This window comes from Bos taurus, chromosome X, assembly GCF_002263795.3.
Source record: "Bos taurus isolate L1 Dominette 01449 registration number 42190680 breed Hereford chromosome X, ARS-UCD2.0, whole genome shotgun sequence".
Classification (NCBI taxonomy): domain Eukaryota; kingdom Metazoa; phylum Chordata; class Mammalia; order Artiodactyla; family Bovidae; genus Bos; species Bos taurus.
In genome coordinates this window covers 132,655,805-132,674,705 of record NC_037357.1, presented here as the reverse complement: position 1 = coordinate 132,674,705, position 18,901 = coordinate 132,655,805, and the positions used below count along the sequence as shown (strand labels likewise).

Here is an 18,901-nt window from a genome sequence, read left to right as displayed (position 1 = left end):
TGAGGACTTCTAAGATCTACTCTTAGCAACTTTCAGACCTTCACTTCAGTATTGCTAGCTAAACTCACTGTGCTGTGGACCTAAGATCCGGGACTTATTCCTCCTGCTTTCCTGGTGGCTCAGACGGTAAAGAATCCACCTGCCAGTGCAGGAGACGTGAGTTCGATCCCTGGGTCAGGAAGATTCCCTGGAGGAGGGCATGGCAACCCACTCCAGTGTTCTCGCCTGGGAAATCCATGAACAGAGGAGCCTGGTGGGCTACAGTCCGTGGGATTACAAAGAGATGCAACTGAGCACATACGTACGCACATTCCTCTTAAGGCATGGGACTTTGGACCCTTTGACCAGCATCTCTTCATTGCCCCAAGCCCTCCAGTCCCTGTCAGATGCCTTTCTACTCCCTGTGTTTTTGGCTTTTTTGGAGGGAAGGCTTATTTTTTCTTTAGGAAACACAAAGGTTTAAAAAAAAAAAAAAACAGTAAAAACGGTCCCTCATTTGTTCTCTGTATTATTCCCATGCTGCCAGGAGGACTCAGTTGCCATCTGACTTAAATCACTATGAGTTTCATGAAAGGTGCATGTGCTGATCAACATTTCTTTGGAATCTCATGAGAATGGGGTTGGGGTGGGCCTGCTCTCCAGGAATGAGGCTGCCGACCTGGAATGGAAAGGAAATGACTGCTTGGAAAGGGAAGAGATGCCTCGCCATGGCTGTTCAAGTTGCTTGTTCCCTTCTGTTCTAGAGCCTGGCCAAGCTGACTGATGGCTTCAGGAATAGCTGTTCTCTTACCGACCCTCTGCAGGAGTTCCCTCCCGGCGCAGGAGCACTGGGCGAGTCTTTATCTCACCAGTTTTGCGATGCTGGCTCTCAGACTGACATCATAGGCGAGGTATGCTCACCAGGCAGTGGGGGGATGGGGGCGGAGAACCAACTATGTCCAGAGAGACAACAAAAGGGCTGCTTTGATGTGGCCATCACCCATTTGTTTAAATTTTCCACTTTCCCTTCAAAAGGGTTTTGGCTTTTGTGACATTAAGTTTGGAGAAAGAATATGGATTTTTTACATCCAGGCATCTTGAAGGTTCAGAGGGGCCTGGGAGGCAATTGAATGGCTTGTTACCTCTTTCTTCATAAATTAGATTTTTTTAAAAGGCAGAATGCTTTTGAGAGTTGAGTTTAGCTGTTTTTTTGACAGATGTAGGACTCTTTAGAGCATGGATCAGCTAACTTTTTCTGCCAAGGTCCAGATAATAAGTGTTTTAGGCTTTGCCGGCTATGCAGTCTCTGCCATAGTCATCTGTGAATGGGTGGGTGGGGCTTGTTCCACTAAAACTCTTATTTACATAAAGAGGTGGTGGGCCACATACATCCTTTGGGCCGTAGTTCTCTGAGCTCTGGCTTAAACCAGTGATTTTCATCAGCTTTGTGGCTGTGTCACCCTTGGGTTATACTTTGATGCTATTTCCTATTCTTCTAAGAGAATGTCAGGAAATTGAAATTAATTTTGTTTGGGACTTGGAAGAATTTCATAATGCCCCTTTTGATAATTAGTGAAGCCTTGAGTTAGCCACCAAAGCAGAATTGGCAGCCATCATGTGAAGCAGGGCAGTGAATACTTAAAGACACTACTGTTGTACTGTCATTGAGTGAAGTTTTACATTCATTTGTTACAAATAGAAAACCAATTTGTATGGATTCTTTTTCTTAGGGCTCACTAAGTAAAGTTGAAATATCAGTGAAATGCAGAATCCCCTCCTAAAAGTAAATAAATAAAAAGAAACAAAAAGAAGGGAAAACCATTGACTAAAAAACCGTGAGTTTTAAATAATTAACTGATATTTTAAAATGTCAACAAATAGTGCCTCTTTGAGGGGAATATCTTATAGGAAATAATGCCTCTGTGTCCTGGATGTCCCGAACTGCCTATTTGCAGTGTTCCCCCTTATTGTTCTCAAAACTACACTTGGACATTTTGACCAGGTTTAAGACAGAGAAGAATCTGTAAGTTAAAACTGTCTGGCATTTTTGCCTAAAGATTTTGGCATGAGAAGGAAAGAAGTACAATATATATTGAATTCCATGAATAACTCATTGCTGCTTAACCTAAGGTTACAATTAGAATTTTTAGAGGCTCTTACCTCGTTTGAGAGAAGCAGGTAAGATTGAAGGTTCTGTAATGATTTAGGTAAGATTTTCTAAAAAACATCGGGTGGGGAGTGGCTGGTTATACTACTATAATAACTTTAGCAGTAAATTGTCATTATTTATGAGTTTACTGGGGCTGGCCCTGAGTTGGCAGCTTCATGACTGTTACTTCGATTTAAGTAGTTGTTTCCATCCTCTTTCGTCAGCTGAGAGGGTCCAGGTACCAGGTTACCTAAGGTTATATAGCCAGGGAGAGGCAGATCTGGGTTTGAATCAGCAACTGATCCCTAAACCCCTGTGCTTTCTACTACATCTTGTTATTGAAAAATATATCAAAAGGCTTTAACTGTATTAGTTAGCTATTGCTGCATAACAAAACACCCCCAAAACCTAGCTTTTGAAAACAGCACACATTTATTATCTCACACTTGTATTGTGGATCAGGAAACTGTGCTGCATCTTGTGCTTCACGGGCTCTCAGGAAACTGTAATCAAGGTATTAGCTAGGGTTGCAGTCTCATCAGAAAGCTTGACTGGGGAGGGTTTACTTCCAGGCTTACATGATTGTTCTCAAGATTCAGTTCCTCACTGATGGTTGGACTGAGAGCTTCTGTTCCTTACTGTATGAACCTCTCCAGAACGGCAGCTTGCTTCATCACAGCATGCATGTACTACACAAGTTGGGATGAATTTTGTTTGCGTTTGTATGAACTTTGAGGAATTCTCTATTTCTTTTCAAACTTAATTTGCTGTGGGAATTACAAAATAGACAAGTGTACTTCCACTATTTAAAAAAAAATCCGCCACTGTTGGAACAACCAAAGTCTTACCAGTCACATTCCCAACTCCCGATTACCAGAGGTGGCAGCTGTTATTGGTGTGTTTCCTTCCAGACCTTTGAAAAATGGAAATTGGAAGGTGAATTAAAATATTCTTCATTGCTGCTAAAAGTTTAAGTGAATTTTCTCTTTTGAAAATGGGTTTTTAACATGTCTCCCCCCTTGTTTATCTTCCTTCTGTTCCAAAAAGTTCATCTTTGATGATAAAACAAGGCTTGTGGATCGGGTCAGGCTTAACTGGCAGTATGAGGAAGCCAGAAAGAGGTAAGAAGCTCCTTTTCAAACCTTGCCTTCTCCTTATTTCCTTTCTCCTGTGGAAAGAGGTTTTATGGAGTTTCAATGTGTGATTTATCCACATCTTACCAGAAAGCAATGTCTGATAGAGTATAGAATTAAGACTCTTCAGTTTATGTGTAGCTTCTGAACACATGTGACAGAATTTCACATGCATTTAAAACGGGAACTTCTCAATATTGCAAACAGTTATAAAGACAGGATATAATAAAAATAGAGACTTTTCGGGCTCTCTTTATCCTCTCAGGGAATTCAGAACTCCCTCCTTCCCTGCCTTCTAACTGAGCATCAGTCCCTCAGAGCAGCTTAAGCATAACTGTTTTTTTTTTTATATGTGTGTCATCTCATTCCATAGATTAACAACAAAAGCCATGTATCTTGGTTTCAAAGACAGTTTAATAAGGATTAGGTCAATGAGTGACAGCAGTACCTAATCTATGTCATTCTGACGGAGAGAACTGAAACATAATCGTGTCTGTTAACCTGTGTTGTAGGTGACCTGCCTTCTGCAAATTGAGACTTGACCTTGTTTGTGTGTTTCAAAATGTATCTCTCCCTCCTTCTTCTCTCTGTCCCTCCCTCCCGGTCTCAGCCAGGATTCACGGGCAGCACCACCAGCTGGGCTGTTATCCTCGCAGGCAGTGTTTTGTTTAAATTTATTTTACTGGGCTGTGTCGGGTCTTAGTGGCGGTGCACAGGCTTCTCTCTAGTTGTGGCACATGGACTCAGTGGTTATGGTGCATGGGCTTAGTGACTCTCTCTTGTGCCTTCTGAAAAGAGTCTTAAATCCAAGCTGTTCCAAAATCTGGGCTTCGGGAAGCCATGGTGCCTGTCTTTTTCAAGAAGTTTCTTTAGTCACATATGAACTGCTGTGCTGGGGGTGGAGGAAGAGGAGCGAATGCCAAGCAGGTCGAGGGCGTCCATTCTGGAAGCTAAATAGTTGGGCTTGCTCAATATACTGTATCATTCAGGGATGTCTGGAAATCCGCTTCATGGCCTTTTTAGCAAATGTAAAAATAGCATCCAAAGCAGATCATCTGACTCCCCGCTGGAGGGCCGGCTGGAGATGACCCAGCCTCTGCTCGGAGCCCCTCTGCCTGATCCTCCTGGCTCTTGCTCTGCAAGATGCAGTGATATGCTCAAAGGGGGCACTGCACTTCCCTGTGGACCACTTCCCCGGCCTCAGGCATCCACTCTCTGGAGCTCGCTGGTGGCGTTTGTCCGACGCTATTGTCTCAATATTGAGAATATTGTCTCAATTGTCCTCTGCTCCTTGCATGTTTCTGCTGCACCGTGTGGGTGTTGGAATTCGCTGCGTTGTATTAAACCACAGAAACTTGATGGGTGCTGTACTTAACGTAATTGTTACTGTTTGGCTGTGACATTTACCAGCCATAGCAAGGGATATTCTGGTTTTCTAGAGATGATGTTGGTACAGAGTGAATAATCTTTGAAATATCGAGATAATAACATTTGGGCAGAAAGTCCAGGATTTAAGAGCATTCTTCAGGGGAGGACACTGTACTTCATCAGTGTCTTTTAAAGGGGAGGAGTATCTCAGGGTCACCAGAACCTTGTTAGGAAAGGCACTGCAGTTGCAGAGGAGGGTCCTGTCCCCAGCACGTCGACCTTTGTGGGAAAGTAGGGGCTTCTCTGGAGAAGGCAATGGCACCCTACTCCAGTACTCTTGCCTGGAGAATCCCATGGATGGAGGAGCCTGGTAGGCTGCAGTCCATGGGGTCGCGAAGAGTCAGACATGACTGAGCGACTTCACTTTCACTTTTCACTTTCATGCATTGGAGAAGGAAATGGCAACCCACTCCAGTGTTCTTGCCTGGAGAATCCCAGGGACGGGGGAGCCTGGTGGGCTGCCGTCTATGGGGTCGCACAGAGTAGGACTGAAGCGACTTAGCAGCAGCAGCAGCAGCAAGGGCTTCTCCAAAGTGCCTTTCTGGGCTGCCTTGGCCACATTTAGAGATGCAAGATCAGTTGCAAGGACATGCCAGGTTGGCTCACAATTGTTCTTTCCCCACTAGAATAGTGGTTCCGACTAGGGCAGGGAGTGAGGGAGGGGTGCAATGGTGGGAACCCCCCCTACCCCCGGTGGGTTTCTGGCCACATTTACAGATGTCAACAGTTGTCATAGCTCTAGGAGAGGCACCAATGGCATCAAGTGGGGAGAGACTAGAGAACCCTCCGGCCCCCATGTCACTAGTGCTGGAGGATTGTGCTGTCTCAGCAGGTCCACATCTGCCTCATTTCCATATGGGCAACCCCAGCAGCTTCCTGCACACCCGGCAGCCATGGGCAGAGAAGCTGCCAGGGGTGGGTGGGGGCTGGGAGACTGTACTTCTGACCGGCACCTGCCCTGTTCACAGACATGGCGTGGTTTATGTGAGGCCATAAGGACATATAAACTCCCCCACAGCTAGCAGACATTGTGAGGACCTCAGTGAGTCTGCCTGGGGGTGGAGATAACCTCAGATAGTACCTGCGGGGTGTGCGCCTGCATGCATGCACGCTGCATATATGTATAGACACACAGGGTTCAGAAGCATGTACAAATCTGCTTGTATGTCTATGTACACATGTAACATGTATGCTTGCATTTATTTGTGTGTATATATAGGGCTTCCCTGGTGACTCAGACAGTAAAGAATCTGCCTGCAATGCAGGAGACCTGGGTTTGATGCCTGGGTTGGGAAGTTCCCCTGTAGGAGGGCATGGCAATCCACTCCAGGATTCTTGCCTGTAGAACCTCATGGACAGAGGAGCCTGGCGGGCTATAGTCCATGGGGTCACAGAGTTGGACACGATTTAGCATATATATACCTGTGTGTTTTCCTGCTTGTTTGTATTACATAAATAATACATGAATACATTGCTTTTGTCAAAGATTCAATCGGTAGAGACCTCCCATCTTAACCTCCTCTCTAATCCTGCCACCCACCATTAATGATTTGGTGTGAAACCTTCCAGGTTTTATGTAGACATTTAAGTAAATGAAGCTCAGTGTAGTTAAATCTAGTATATGATGCATAGCTTTTCTAATGATTACAACCATCCTCTCTGGATGGACATCTCGATGATTCCAGTTTTTTTCTTTTCACAAATAGCGCACATCTATGTATAGGCCCCAGCCTTGCAGGAATACCTGTTTCCTTGGACGGATACTTAGCAAGGAAACATATGGGTCTAAAGACCTTTATGTTGGAAGTTCTGATCGGTCCCACTGAATTGTCTTCCAAAATGACGTATACACTTTACCCTGCCATCAGTAGCCATGGAGAGCCCTGATTTCTGTGTCTCCTCATCCTGGTTAAATACCAGCATTCTTCGTACATTTTTTTGGAGTAGTGGACAAAGACATTCTGTGAGTTGTCACGTCCTTCCCTGGTGAAGGATGCAGGGAATGGTGTACTGATGGTGCAGATCAGCATACTTTCAGTTATTTAAATTGCCAGGTCTGAATTGTTTTTGCAGACAAGCATTCCTTTCACAACATGTTAGATTCCATCAGTCCCTAAGGGATGGGGGTGGCCCCCCAGGGGATGTTTTCGGTTCTTGTGACTGGAGAGAGGGCACTTCTGGCATCCCATGTGGGGACCCCAAGGGTATTGCTCAACAACGCACAATACCCAGGACAGTCCCCCCAGCAAAGACTCGGATGGCCCAGAGTTTCTTGCTGCCTTCAAGAAATCTGACTCTTGGGCTTCTTATCTTGCTCCGAAATCCCTACTGTGTGTGGCAAGACCCAAGGGCAAGTCTTCCACGGACTCAAGGCCTGTTCCAGCCACGCTGGCCCCCGCGGTGTTCCTTACACATATTGGGCCTAACACCTGTCAGGCACACTCCTGATTTAGTGCTGGAGGTTGGCACAGTAACGGCCGCTGAGATGTCCATATCCTAATCCCTAGAACCCGTGACTCTGTTGCCTTCCTTGGCAGAAGGAGCTTTGCAGATGGCCTCAAGTTAGAGATCTTGAGATGATGCTGGATCACCTCGATGGTAGCCGTTTAGTCACTCAGTTGTGTCCAACTCTTTGCGACCCCGTGGACTGTAGCTCACCAGGCTTCTCTGTCTGTGGGATTCTCCAGGCAAGAATACTGGAGTGGGTTGCCATGCCCTTCTTCAGGGGATCTTCCCGACTCAGGGTTCGGACCCGGGTCTGCACATTGCAGGCAGATTCTTTACCATCTGAGTCACCAGGGATTACCTCGATAGGTTCAGTGTAATCCCAAGGGTTCTTAGAAGAAGGAGAAGCAGAGAAGGAGATGTGAGGATGGATGCAGAGATCAGAGTGATGCAGGCCTGTGAGCCAAGGAAAGTGAGCAGCCCCTAGAAACCACTGCAAAATATATTCCTCCCTTGAGCCCCCAGAAGAATCACAGCCCTGTCACTCATTGTTGACTTCTGTCATCTGGAACTGTAAGGTCTACGGCCATACCACCCCAAATGTGCCCGATCTCATCTAATCTTGGAAGTTAAGCAGAGTCGGGCCTGGTTAGTACTTGGATGGGACTGTAAGGTAGTGATATGTGTTGTTGTAAGCCTCCCAAGTTTGTGATCATTTGTTACAGAAATGAAAGGCAAGTAACACAGTACCCTTGGCCCCTGCTGTTTCCTCTGCCTGCAATGGGATACTTGGCCTCAAAGGGTCATGTGGCCTCTGCTCTCCTTCCACTCACTGTCAGAGACACTTTTCTCATCATTCTGAATAAAGGATCACTCCCATCCACCACCCCATTACCCTGGTTCTCCCAGCAAATGTAACCAGCTAACCTGCTCTATACTTTACGCATGTGCCTGTTAAGTCTCTTCAGTCATGTCCAACTCTTTGGGATCCCACGGGCTGCAGCCCGCCAGGCTCCTCTGTCCATGGGATTTTCCAGGCAAGAATACTAGAGTGGGTTGCCATGCCTTCCTCCCCAGGATCTTCCCAACCCAGGGATCAAATCTGCATCTCTTGTGTCTTCTGCATTGGCAGGTGGGTTCTTTACCACTAGCACCACCTACGGAGCCCATACTTTATGTGTTTGCTTTTTTTATTGTTTGTTTTTCCCTGCAAGAATGGAAACCTCATGAGGGCAGAAATTTTTGTCCAGTTAGCTCATGACTATAATTCCAGCAACTAAGTGTCTGGTGAATATTTACTGAAAGAGTAAACAGGGGTCCCCTTAGATCACATGTGCTCTTTGACCTTCACCCCTATGAACAAGCGGGTGGAAGGAATTCTTGGACCCAGGTCAGCGCCAGGTCAGCTGCTCTGCTCCTGGCTCCTGCCCCCAAAACCCTCGTCCTGGTATGAGCCTTGGGCTAATTCCCCTGGATTTACAAGAAGAAAAGGCCTTTAGACATGCATGCCCTTGGGGATCTCATGGGGGCGGGTCATGGTCTGTTCATTTCTGAAACTGTTCACATGACACGTTATCGCTCCCAGCTCAGCTTGTGGTTCCTGGGCTTTCGTGGTCATTCAGAAGGGCTTGTGGTCATGGACCACCCCATCATGAATCCTCCTCTTGGGTGTTGGAAAAAACAGCTTTGGAGCTGGGCCCTGAGGGATGTTGGAATTCCAGCTGCCCATATGTTGAGGAAGAGCTTTCTCAATCAACGGGGCACAGGGATCAGGGCGGAGAGTTGTATAATTGCAAGTTTCTTAGGGAGCAGGGGAGAACAACCCCAGAGAGAGTTCTCTGAGGCTCACTTTATGGTCAAGGATCACTTAGGCTGTAGATCTTGATATTTGATAGTTAGTTCGGTGCTTTCATTGGAGCTTCACCTGCTTAAAAACATCCTTGAGGCATTCTTCTGGTTGCCAGGCTGTACCCCACGAAGATTAGCTTCCTTCCCCTCTGTAAAACCTCCTGGGCTTTGCCACTTCTAAATGGGGAAAAGCTGATGCCTTGATGTATTTCCTTGTATATTTAGGTTCGAGATTCTTTCTCAGAGCTGGGAAATCATCAAAAGACAATAAATGTTCTGGACAATGAGGGGTTTCATGTCTCTTCAGATTTAAAGGAAGTTTATAGAAGCAGAACTCATAATTCCAAACGATGGTATGATTTCTAGAGAATTCTCTAGACCAGACCACCACTGTCATGGTGACTAGTTTTGTTTTCAACTCTGGGTCATGTGTGCTCAGTCACTCAGTCGTGTCCGACTCTTTGCGACCCCATGGACTGTAGCCCACCAGGCTCTTCTGTCCATGGGATTCTCCAGGCAAGGATATTGGAGTGGGTTGCCATTTCCTCCTTCAAGGGAATCTTTCCGGCCCAGGGATCGATTCTGTGTCTCTTGCGTTTCCTGCATTGGCAGGTGGATTCTTTACCACTTGGGAAGCCCTCTAGGTCATGTGAAATATATCCCAACAACTGTTTCTTCCTTTTCCTTCAGGAACATCACTTTGGTTCCCAAGGCAGACCTTACAATAGGAATATTTTCACACTATTGGTTAAAAACTTGAGAGAATTTTTCAAAGCCAGTTTGGAGGAACAAGTCTTCTTGAAGCAATCCTGATGACGCAGATGGCTCCTTATTTTTAACCTAAGAGTGCTTGTTCCAGAACTGTGCACAAACTGTAGCTGTTTCCATAGAAACACTTGCCGTCCTGATAGGAACAAAACATTCGGCCCGGCCTGTGTCTCCGCGTCTCAGTGTTTGCTGCCAGGACGTGTCCTGTGCCGTTGCTGATGGAGCGTTAGGATTCCAGCTGAATTCGATCAGTCCCTTGGATTTTCCCTTCAGTTCTCCAGTGACCGTGTATCTGGGTTTGGGAATAGGGCATGGCCGTGAGAGACAAAGGAAACAGGCCAAGAGAAAGAAACCTGGAGACCATCTGCTTTCCATTTAAAGAAGTCATTCTGAAGCTCTGTTTGTTCAGAGGGGATAAGATGTGAGGGCAGGGAGGGGTGTTGGGGTGTTTGCAGGCCCATCTTTTTTTTAATAAATTTTTAAAAGATTATTTATTTTTGGCTGAGCTGGGTCTTCGTTGCTGCATGGACTTTTTCTCTAGTTGTGGCAAGCGGGGCTACTCTTTGTTGTGATGCATGGCTTCTCCTGGCGGCTTCTCCTGTTGCAGAGCACGGGCTCTAGGTACATGGGCTCAGTAGTTGTAGCACACAGCCTTAGTTGCTCCACAGCGTGTGGGACCTTCCTGGACCAGGGATGAAACTCGTGACCGCTGCCTTCACAGTCAGATTCCCAACCACGAGCCCACCAGGGAACATAGGCCCTTCTTATGCCACACGGTCTAGATTCAGACTCCCTGAGTTTCCAGTATAAAGAGTCGAGCTGAATGGACACTAGTTGACCAATATTTAGTTCATTGAGGTAAAGTGATTTCACTGTCCATATGACTCAGATCTCAGATGAGACTGTGGTGGACTTTTGATTTCCATTTAAATAGATATTTGCAGAAAGAAAACTAAAGAGAGAAAACATAAGAAGCATCAAGTCTATAGCTACAATTGACATCTGAAGGCACAAGACTCTAACCTGGCACCGTGTCCTAGAACGTGGCATTGGGTCCATCATGTCCCCTCACCCTGAGTCAGGGCTGTGGCTGGCCTGGAGTTCCATTTCTATTCCAGAAAGTGGCAGTATTTTAGGAACGTGCAAAATTATATCATAGGTCCCAGAGTTGAGGTATAAATTCAAAGAACTGGGGATTACTCTGAATATGTAGAATATGCCTCAAAACTGTGCAATATTAAAAGCGCATTTTCTTCTTTGAAAAATGCAAGTCATATTTAAGATTTCCACATGAATCGTAAGGGTCCGAGCAGTTTCTGCCACATAAATGCAGGTTTCCATTCATGGTTTAATGGTGCCTGGGTTGTAACAGTAAAGGTGTTTGGGCAAAAATAGTAAGGGAAAAATGATTCATATTTGACTTCTGTCTACATTAGGCCTGTTCAGGGGGTGAAATTTAGAAATCATACGATAAACATGAGACCGGAATGCTTGACTGAGGACTTGCTTTCATTTCTTGACTATTCTGTGCACAGGGACGTGTGTCTTAAAGCCTTTAAAAGGCGTTTGTGAGAGGATATATATAGGCTATAAAAGGGATTACCTATCAAAAATAAAAATCAGTAAACTCAGCTGACTCTCAAGGAAAAAACAAACCCTCACCAGTTTTAAACTGATCTTGATTCTCTTTGAAAATGAACTTGGGCAGTTCCCTGGCAGTCCAGTAGTTAGGATTATGTGCTCTCACTGCCATGGTCCCGTGTTCAATCCCTGATTGGGGAATTAAGATCCCACAAGCCACACAGTGCAGCCAAAAAAAAAAAAAAGGACTTGGAAAAGTTTCTTTTTTTGCAAATTTTAATTGTGACCTCGCTTTGTTTCCTTATATTTCATTTCACTGAGAAAATATGGTAGAAAATAGCCTTTCTGGAAATGGTTTTCCCTTTATTTCTGGAATTTGGAATGATGGTGCTTGCAAGAGTGGGGTTCCAATTCCGCACTGCATATCAGCTACTGGGTGTGGATATAGAAGGGACATCAGAACTGTACATTTGTTATTTAGCCTGAGGTAGGTCTCTTGGATCCATTAATCCTAACACAGGAAGGGTCCGCCTTGCAGATGCTCTTCTCCGGGCCAGCAGCACGGTACACAAGGCTTATTGTTTTAAAGGTAAAGCCATCCTGCCTCTTCTGCGGCAAATATTCAAGACACCACTTGTACAAGAAATGTACAAGAAGGAATTCTTCTAGCATTCTTGTTTCCTGGCACACACAGACAGATACATGCTTCTTTCAGCCTGGCTAAGAGCAGACCCCCAAATGTCTTAACTCCAGATTATGGATCTAGACAACGAAATTACACTTTTTAGTCTATTCCAGTCAGCTTCCCTTGTGGCTCAGACAATAAAAAATCTGCCTGCAATGCAGGAAACCTGCGTTTGATTCCTGGTTCGGGAATATCCCCTGGAGAAGGGAATGGCAACCCACTCCAGTATTCTTGCTTGGAGAATTCCATAGACAGAGGAGCCTGGTGGGCTACAGTCCATGGGGTTGCAAAGAGTCAAACACAACTGAGCGACTAACACACACAATATATGCCAGTATTCCTCTAGATTCATAGGGAGCTCTGCAGTGATTTGCAGTGCTATGAAATTTAATTATTAAAAAAAAAAAGGCAATAAACCTCGTTCTTAAGCACAGTGTGCTCATCTGGTGCTCAGTACAGCCCAAACAACCTTTCCAGGTGGGTTACATTAAGTCAGCTTCACCCAAATTGTTTCTGCTACTGAAGTCACCCCTCACCATATGTCCATACAGCTTTTTCTTGCAAGCTCTGGAAAGTTACAGTACACTGTTTAATTCTGGTCACTGTACTATTTCTTTTATACTCACAGTGGACAGACCTTTGGAAATCTGCCCTTTGCCTCTCTTTCTTCTCGTAATTCAGTTTTTCCTTTGTTCTGATAGTGGATATTACCTGGGGGCTTCCCTGGTGGCTCAGATGGTAAAGAATCTGCCTGCAATGCAGGAGACATGGATTCTATCCCTGTGTTGGGAAGATCCCCTGGAGAAGGAAATGGCAACCCACTCCAGTATTCTTGCCTGGAGAATCCCATGGACAGAGGAGTCTGGTGGACTACAGTCCATGGGGCTGCAAAGAGTTGGACACGACTGAGTCACTTGAGATTTTCCTGGAAAAAGCAGGATTATCTAGGATTGGATCTCCACTCACCCTCAGCAACTTGAATCCCCGTGCAGTGGTGGCTAACCTGGAGCTGGCCAATGCAAATGGAATCTTGATCTCCTCACATGTTAACTTCAGAAAACTCAAAAGGAGTGCTTTTTAAAATATGTGTGCTTGTAGTATGAGAATTATTATTATATATGACCAGGTAATACTGATAACTTTACTTGGGCTCAAATAGGCTTTCCTGTGTACATTGAAATGAAAAATTATGAGGACCCAATGGATTTGCTCTTTGTACATCTCTTTTATATTTATTCCTTACCTTTGACTTGGCTTGATCTACAGTAGAATGTTCCAAAAATTTCGCTGGGTCTAATGTCTGATTTGGTGCTAATTTATGGGTCTGCTTGGAGTGCTTCCTTGGACTTCAGTTATATGACTGCCATAAATTTTAATTACACTAATTAGAGAGAGGTAGATGCTTAAGCCCAGTTGGATTCCTAACCCTTTTGAGCTGCATCTGTCATTAGTTTTTTCAGTGACATGGTTTGGCACCATTTTCCAACACATTTGCAGGAAATTGGTCTTATGTTAGAAAAGAATTTGCCTAATAAACCTACTGACATTCAGCTATTTTCTTTACCTTCTTGGGGAACTGGGCTTGAGTAAAACGTGCGCATTTAAACTATAACTTGTATACTCTTTTCTTTTCATGACTGTGGATTTTCTAATTGGTTTGGTGCTTGAAGAAGGTTGTTGTTGTTGCTCAGCCATGTCTGACTCTTTGTGACCCCATGGACTGTAGCATGCCAGGCTTCCCTGTCCTTCACCATCTCCTGGAGCTTGCTCAAACTCACATCCATTGAATCAATGACCCCATCCAACCATCTCACCCTCTGTCTGTGGTCCCCTTTTCCTCCTGCCCTCAATCTTTCCCAGCATCAGGGTCTTTTCCAATGAGTTGGCTTTTCGCATCAGGTAGCCAAAGTGTTGGAGCTTCAGCTTCTTCACTTGAAGAAGGCTCCTTGGCCAATCCTTTTGTCAGATTGACTAGTCTCCTGCTCACGTCTAGTTCATGAGCAGCTCAGACTGGTACAAGGATATCCCACAGACCTTAACACATGGGCCAATGCCAGTTGACTGTCAGTATCTGCGAGGAAGCACAGTGTTGAGATGGATTCTGAAGTCTGGACCCAGCGAGGACACCAGCTTCGATTTATGATATGTGTCCTGAGTACCACATGGGACAGTCTCAAAAGCACTCTTGCCTTTCTCCTTTTAGTGAGGATCATCCTATCCCTGCCTGATGGAAGCCCTAAGAGCTCCAAGGACAGTTTGCATTCTCCAGACCAGGCTGGGGTGCCTGAAAAGCAGCGGGTGTCACAGTTTGGCAAGAAGCACCTAGGAGGGCTTGTCAAAACCCAGGTTGCCCCACTCCATCTGCAGAGCATGGTGTTCAGCAGATCTGGGGTGGGACCTGAAATTTGCATTTGTAACGAGCTCCCAGGTGATACTGAGGCTGACTCAGGGACCCCACTTTGAGAACCACTGTCTTGAGGCTAGAGGACTGAGTGCACCTGCCACTTAGCTGCCCTCACAGCTCTCTGTGACCTCAGAGACGTCATTGGATTTAGTTTTGGGCCCATGTGCCAATCTCTGTCCGGCACAGGGCTGGCTTCTGGTCAGGTCTGCAAATCCTTCTTTCTGCCCAGAAGCCACCCTCATCTTGAGCCACATATAAATGTAAAGGGCTTAAAACATCGTGCTCCTGCTTTTAAGGATGCTCTAAAAACACGAGCCACGTCTCTTTCACTTCCCCTGCCTTCAGCACAACCTCAGGACACTAGTCTGTCTGCCCAGTGGGCCTGTGGGCCATTTGGGTGCACCGGGTGGGGGTGACGAGAGCTGTATTTCTGCAGCTTAAGGGTTACCCTGCACCACATCCAGGCTCACTGCGACTTGACTGCCATTCTTTCATATACTTGCTGGCATATTCATTCTCCATTTCACGCGTTTAGCTTTGGCTGAGTACCTGCTCTCTGCCAGGCATTTTGAATGTCCTGCATGGTCAAGGCCTCCGGCACTCTTGAGGATCCCATGAGGGGTGTGATTCTCTTCTGGGTTTTCTCAAGGCGGGCTCCACAGCTAGGCGCACAGAGAAGGCAGGCGGCCGGAAGCATCTCTTGTGCATCTAGCGTGGTGTTTAGCTACTGATGAGGAAGGGGGTGCTGAGAGAAATGAGCTGGCTCTGTCTCGTTCCAAAACAGCACACATAGGAAGCAACGCTAGGCATGTGGGTGAATCAGGGTCTTCTTTGGAACAAATATGCGTGTGTGCTCAGTTGGCTTCAGTCGTGTCCAACTCTGTGACCCCATGGACTGTAGCCCGCCAGGCTCCTCTGTCCATGAGACTCTTCAGGCAAAAATACTGGAGCGGGTTGCCATGCACTCCTCCAGGGAATCTTCCCAACCCAGGGATCAAACCCAGGTCTCCCGCAATGGCAGGTGATTCTTTACCACTGAGCCACCTGGGAAGCCCTGCAACAAACATCCTTACTGTCATCCCAAATCTCGTAGGCCAGGGCAGATGATGCAAAGGGCTTCCACATCGGGTTCATTCCACCTCACTTCCAGATCCCTTATTTGTGCCATGTTAGGTTGACTCAGTGCAGTCATTCCGCTATTGGTTAGAGTGAGTTTCTAGAATCTGCATGGTGCAGAGACTGTGTAAATGTGCGTGTGTTTCATCAAGTTCGTGGATCTTCCCATGTCCATCTTCTGCAGAGTCTCGAACATCCAGCAGCAGCTGGCCCAGCTGGAGAGCGAGTCGTGGCCGGGCCTGGCTGAGGCCGACAGGGACCGGCTGCAGCTCGTCAAGGAGAAGGAGGCCCTGCTTCAAGAGCTACAGCTCATCATCCAGCAGAGGCGGCCGGCAGAGGACGTGGTGAGACTGGAGGAGGAACGGCGGCGCCTGGAAGAGGAGATCCAGCGTGCCCGGGCGACGTCCATGCAGGGCGCCACCGAAAGGTGGGCAGGTAGCGCCGGAGGAGCGGCTGGCAAAGCCAGATTGCATGGCTGCATGTGGTCACTGATTGCTCCAGCAGCTACTGCCTGGTGGAAGGTGGATGGAGCATGTACCTGCCCGTCCTCCAGGGGTGCCAGCTCTGCTCAGGGCTCCAAGACTCCTGGTCCCTGTTCACAAGTTGGAGACGGTCGAGAAGGGGATGGAAGAGGGAAGAAGACTGGGGAACCCATGACTTAGACCCTGCCTGCTCCCGCTGCAGGTGCCAGGTGCCCCGCCCCTGTATTTTCAGGACATTGTCCTTACCCACCCCATAGGAAAAATTAGAGAGAAAACTACCTCCCACACTTGGGCAGTGGCTTTTTTATTTTGGGCTTGATCTTTGAATTCTGTAGATGTTAGAATTTCATATGGTTTTGCCTGGAAGAGGGCTTAAAAATGAGGGACTCTGATTTGTTCCAGGGAATTGCAATAGATTATGGCATGCTGAGCATTTGTATCCATCTTCTAGTCTATTCTCCATCTATCTGTTCATCCGCCCACACCCACCCTCCCATCTTTATGCCCATCTTCTTGTCTGTTGTTGTCCATCCAAACTGCTGTTCACTCATCCATCTATCTATCAGCCTGTCCATCCTCCCACCCCCATATCCATCAGTCCATGCAGCTACCCACCCATTGATTTATCCATCCCTCTATCCACCCATCTATCCACTCATCCATCCATCTGTCCGTCCATCCATCCACTCACCGATCTATCTATCTGCCTACCCACCCAGTGTATCAGGCGCTGTTCAGGGGGCTGGTGGTACATTTTCGAGCAAAACAACACACATCTCTGTTATCTTGGTGTTTATGACCTGGATGTGCTTTTTAGAATTTAGTCATTCAAACCTCAGTCAGTTCGGGGGGATTAATCGTTGCATTTCTTGTTAGGAAAATATACTTGCTATTTTTGAAATCCACCAGTGGACTGTTTTTGTACTTACAGGATTCTGCTTCAGGAAAAAAGAAACTGTCTCCTGATGCAGCTGGAAGAAGCCACCCGCCTCACATCCTATCTCCAGTCCCAGTTACAAAGGTGAGTAACTTGATTATCATCTTGTAATGATGTGGTCATGAGCTTCACAATGCCCTTTAGCTTGGTTTTCTCTCCCAGAACTAAGAACATGAAGTGGTTGTAAACACAGGACAGAAAAGTGGATACGTGATATTTTTTGAGGAGCTGCTCATATCATGTATGATCCAAGGACTCTGAGGAGATCACCAAGTGGGACTTCTGAATAACGAATCTGAACTCAGATTTGCCCAAGGATTTTGTAGCTCACAGCATCAGAAAGTGTATATATTCATGTACATATATGCACACATACATTTTTATTTCTTTAAGGAACAATACCTTTAAGATGTGGATGCTCAGTAATAGTTCTGGAGTTCAGGTACTCAACTGTATTGGAAAGCATAGTGTCAAGGGCTTTCTGTGTATTATTTTCTCAGTTCCCCTTCGAAGAGTGTCTTGAGGTGGGAACTGTTCTCATCACAGCACTCCCCACCCAAGAAAGTGGGTGACTCAGAAAGGTCAAAAAGCCCTTGACCAAAAAAGACCTTCAGCTAGTCTGAGTTTGAGCTGGAACTTAAACTCAGGCAAGAGTCCTAGATGTTAACCTGTATTCTCTACTGACACACACAGAAACACAGGAAATAGTCATGAACTCAAGGGTGGGGAGTGGGTGTCTTAAACAGCTCACAGGTGGGGTTGATGAGCACAAGGCAGGGTTTTACTCCTGGAGTTTCCCGGAGGCTGGCCTCGGATGGGGTCTAGAGGGCTCCAGCCATGGGCTCCAGGCTGCTCTTCTCTTTTCAGCCTGTCTGCCAGCACCCTGACCATGTCCTCGGGGAGCAGCCGTGGCTCCCTGGCCTCCAGCCGTGGCTCCCTGGCCTCCAGCCGCGGCTCGCTGAGCTCCGTCAGTTTCACCGACATCTACGGGCTCCCACAGTACGACAAGCCTGACACCGAGGGCGGCCCGCTCCTGCGCTTTGACCTCGTGCCCTTCGACTCCCTGGGCCGGGATGTGGGCCTGGCGGACACCGCGGGGCCCCCGGGCCTGCACAAGCCGAGGCACTCCCTGGACACCCCGCAGTCGCTGGCCTCCCTCTCTTCGCGGTCCTCCCTATCCTCGCTGTCCCCTCCCAGCTCACCCCTGGACACGCCCTTCCTCCCGGCCTCGCGAGACTCGCCCCTGGCCCAGCTTGGTGATGGCTTCGAGGTGGCAGGCCTGGGCACCCTGGACAGGCTGCGGGCTCAGGCCGCCGCCCTAGGGGATGAAGACCTGGCGGGCGCTGCGGCCCTGCCGCCGCATGGGTGCCCCGGGGACGGGGAAGGATCTCATGAGAGAGGACCCCAAGTGGCCACTGCTCCCACAGCTGCAGGTACCTACTAATGAGTCTCATGGGTGCCCCGGGCTGGGAGGCAAGGATCCAAGCTCATTGAGGAAGCCGTGTGCAGGGAGGCCAGCTGTTTTGCTGTGGCCTCAGGGGCGCTCAGCTTAGTAGGACCCTTGATGGAATGTCCTCGATGACAGATGAGGAAGCTCGCACGCCCACTCTGCTTGCGTGCTTTTGCTTTTGTCTTGTCCCTGGTCCTTGAAACTGATAAGTTTCCATGGAAAGACTGTCATAGTCTTTCCCGGTATTTTGCTAGTTTTCAGAATGTTAGTTGTTATAAATAAAGATAAGAACCACCTGTTCCTCCACAGTGGGAGCCTGATAAAGAAGTACTTGGGCCATAGTGAAGTTCCCAGGGAGTGTGCCCAGATGGAGCATTTCTGTGCGTGCCTGCCTCAGACCAGCACGAGGGGGGCTGTCGGGCTCTGGCCCCCCAGAAATCTTCCTTTGGCCCTGTGACTTCACTCTTTATCCTTTGTTCTTGTACTTGTCTATCAT

The 18,901-nt window shown here is 47.2% G+C and overlaps 1 protein-coding gene across 4 annotated transcripts in view; it reads left to right on the top strand.

Moving 5' to 3' along the window:
• WWC3 (WWC family member 3) overlaps positions 1-18,901 on the top strand; it is a 110,130-nt gene that overhangs the window by 67,076 nt on the left and 24,153 nt on the right. For all 4 annotated transcript variants that reach the window (XM_005228503.3, XM_059883909.1, XM_005228501.4 and 1 more), the window contains 5 exons: positions 744-890; positions 3,176-3,249; positions 15,721-15,963; positions 16,950-17,039; positions 17,823-18,388. In XM_005228503.3, the coding sequence (XP_005228560.4) occupies positions 744-890; positions 3,176-3,249; positions 15,721-15,963; positions 16,950-17,039; positions 17,823-18,388 (1,120 nt within the window). The remainder of the gene's footprint in view (positions 1-743; positions 891-3,175; positions 3,250-15,720; positions 15,964-16,949; positions 17,040-17,822; positions 18,389-18,901) is intronic.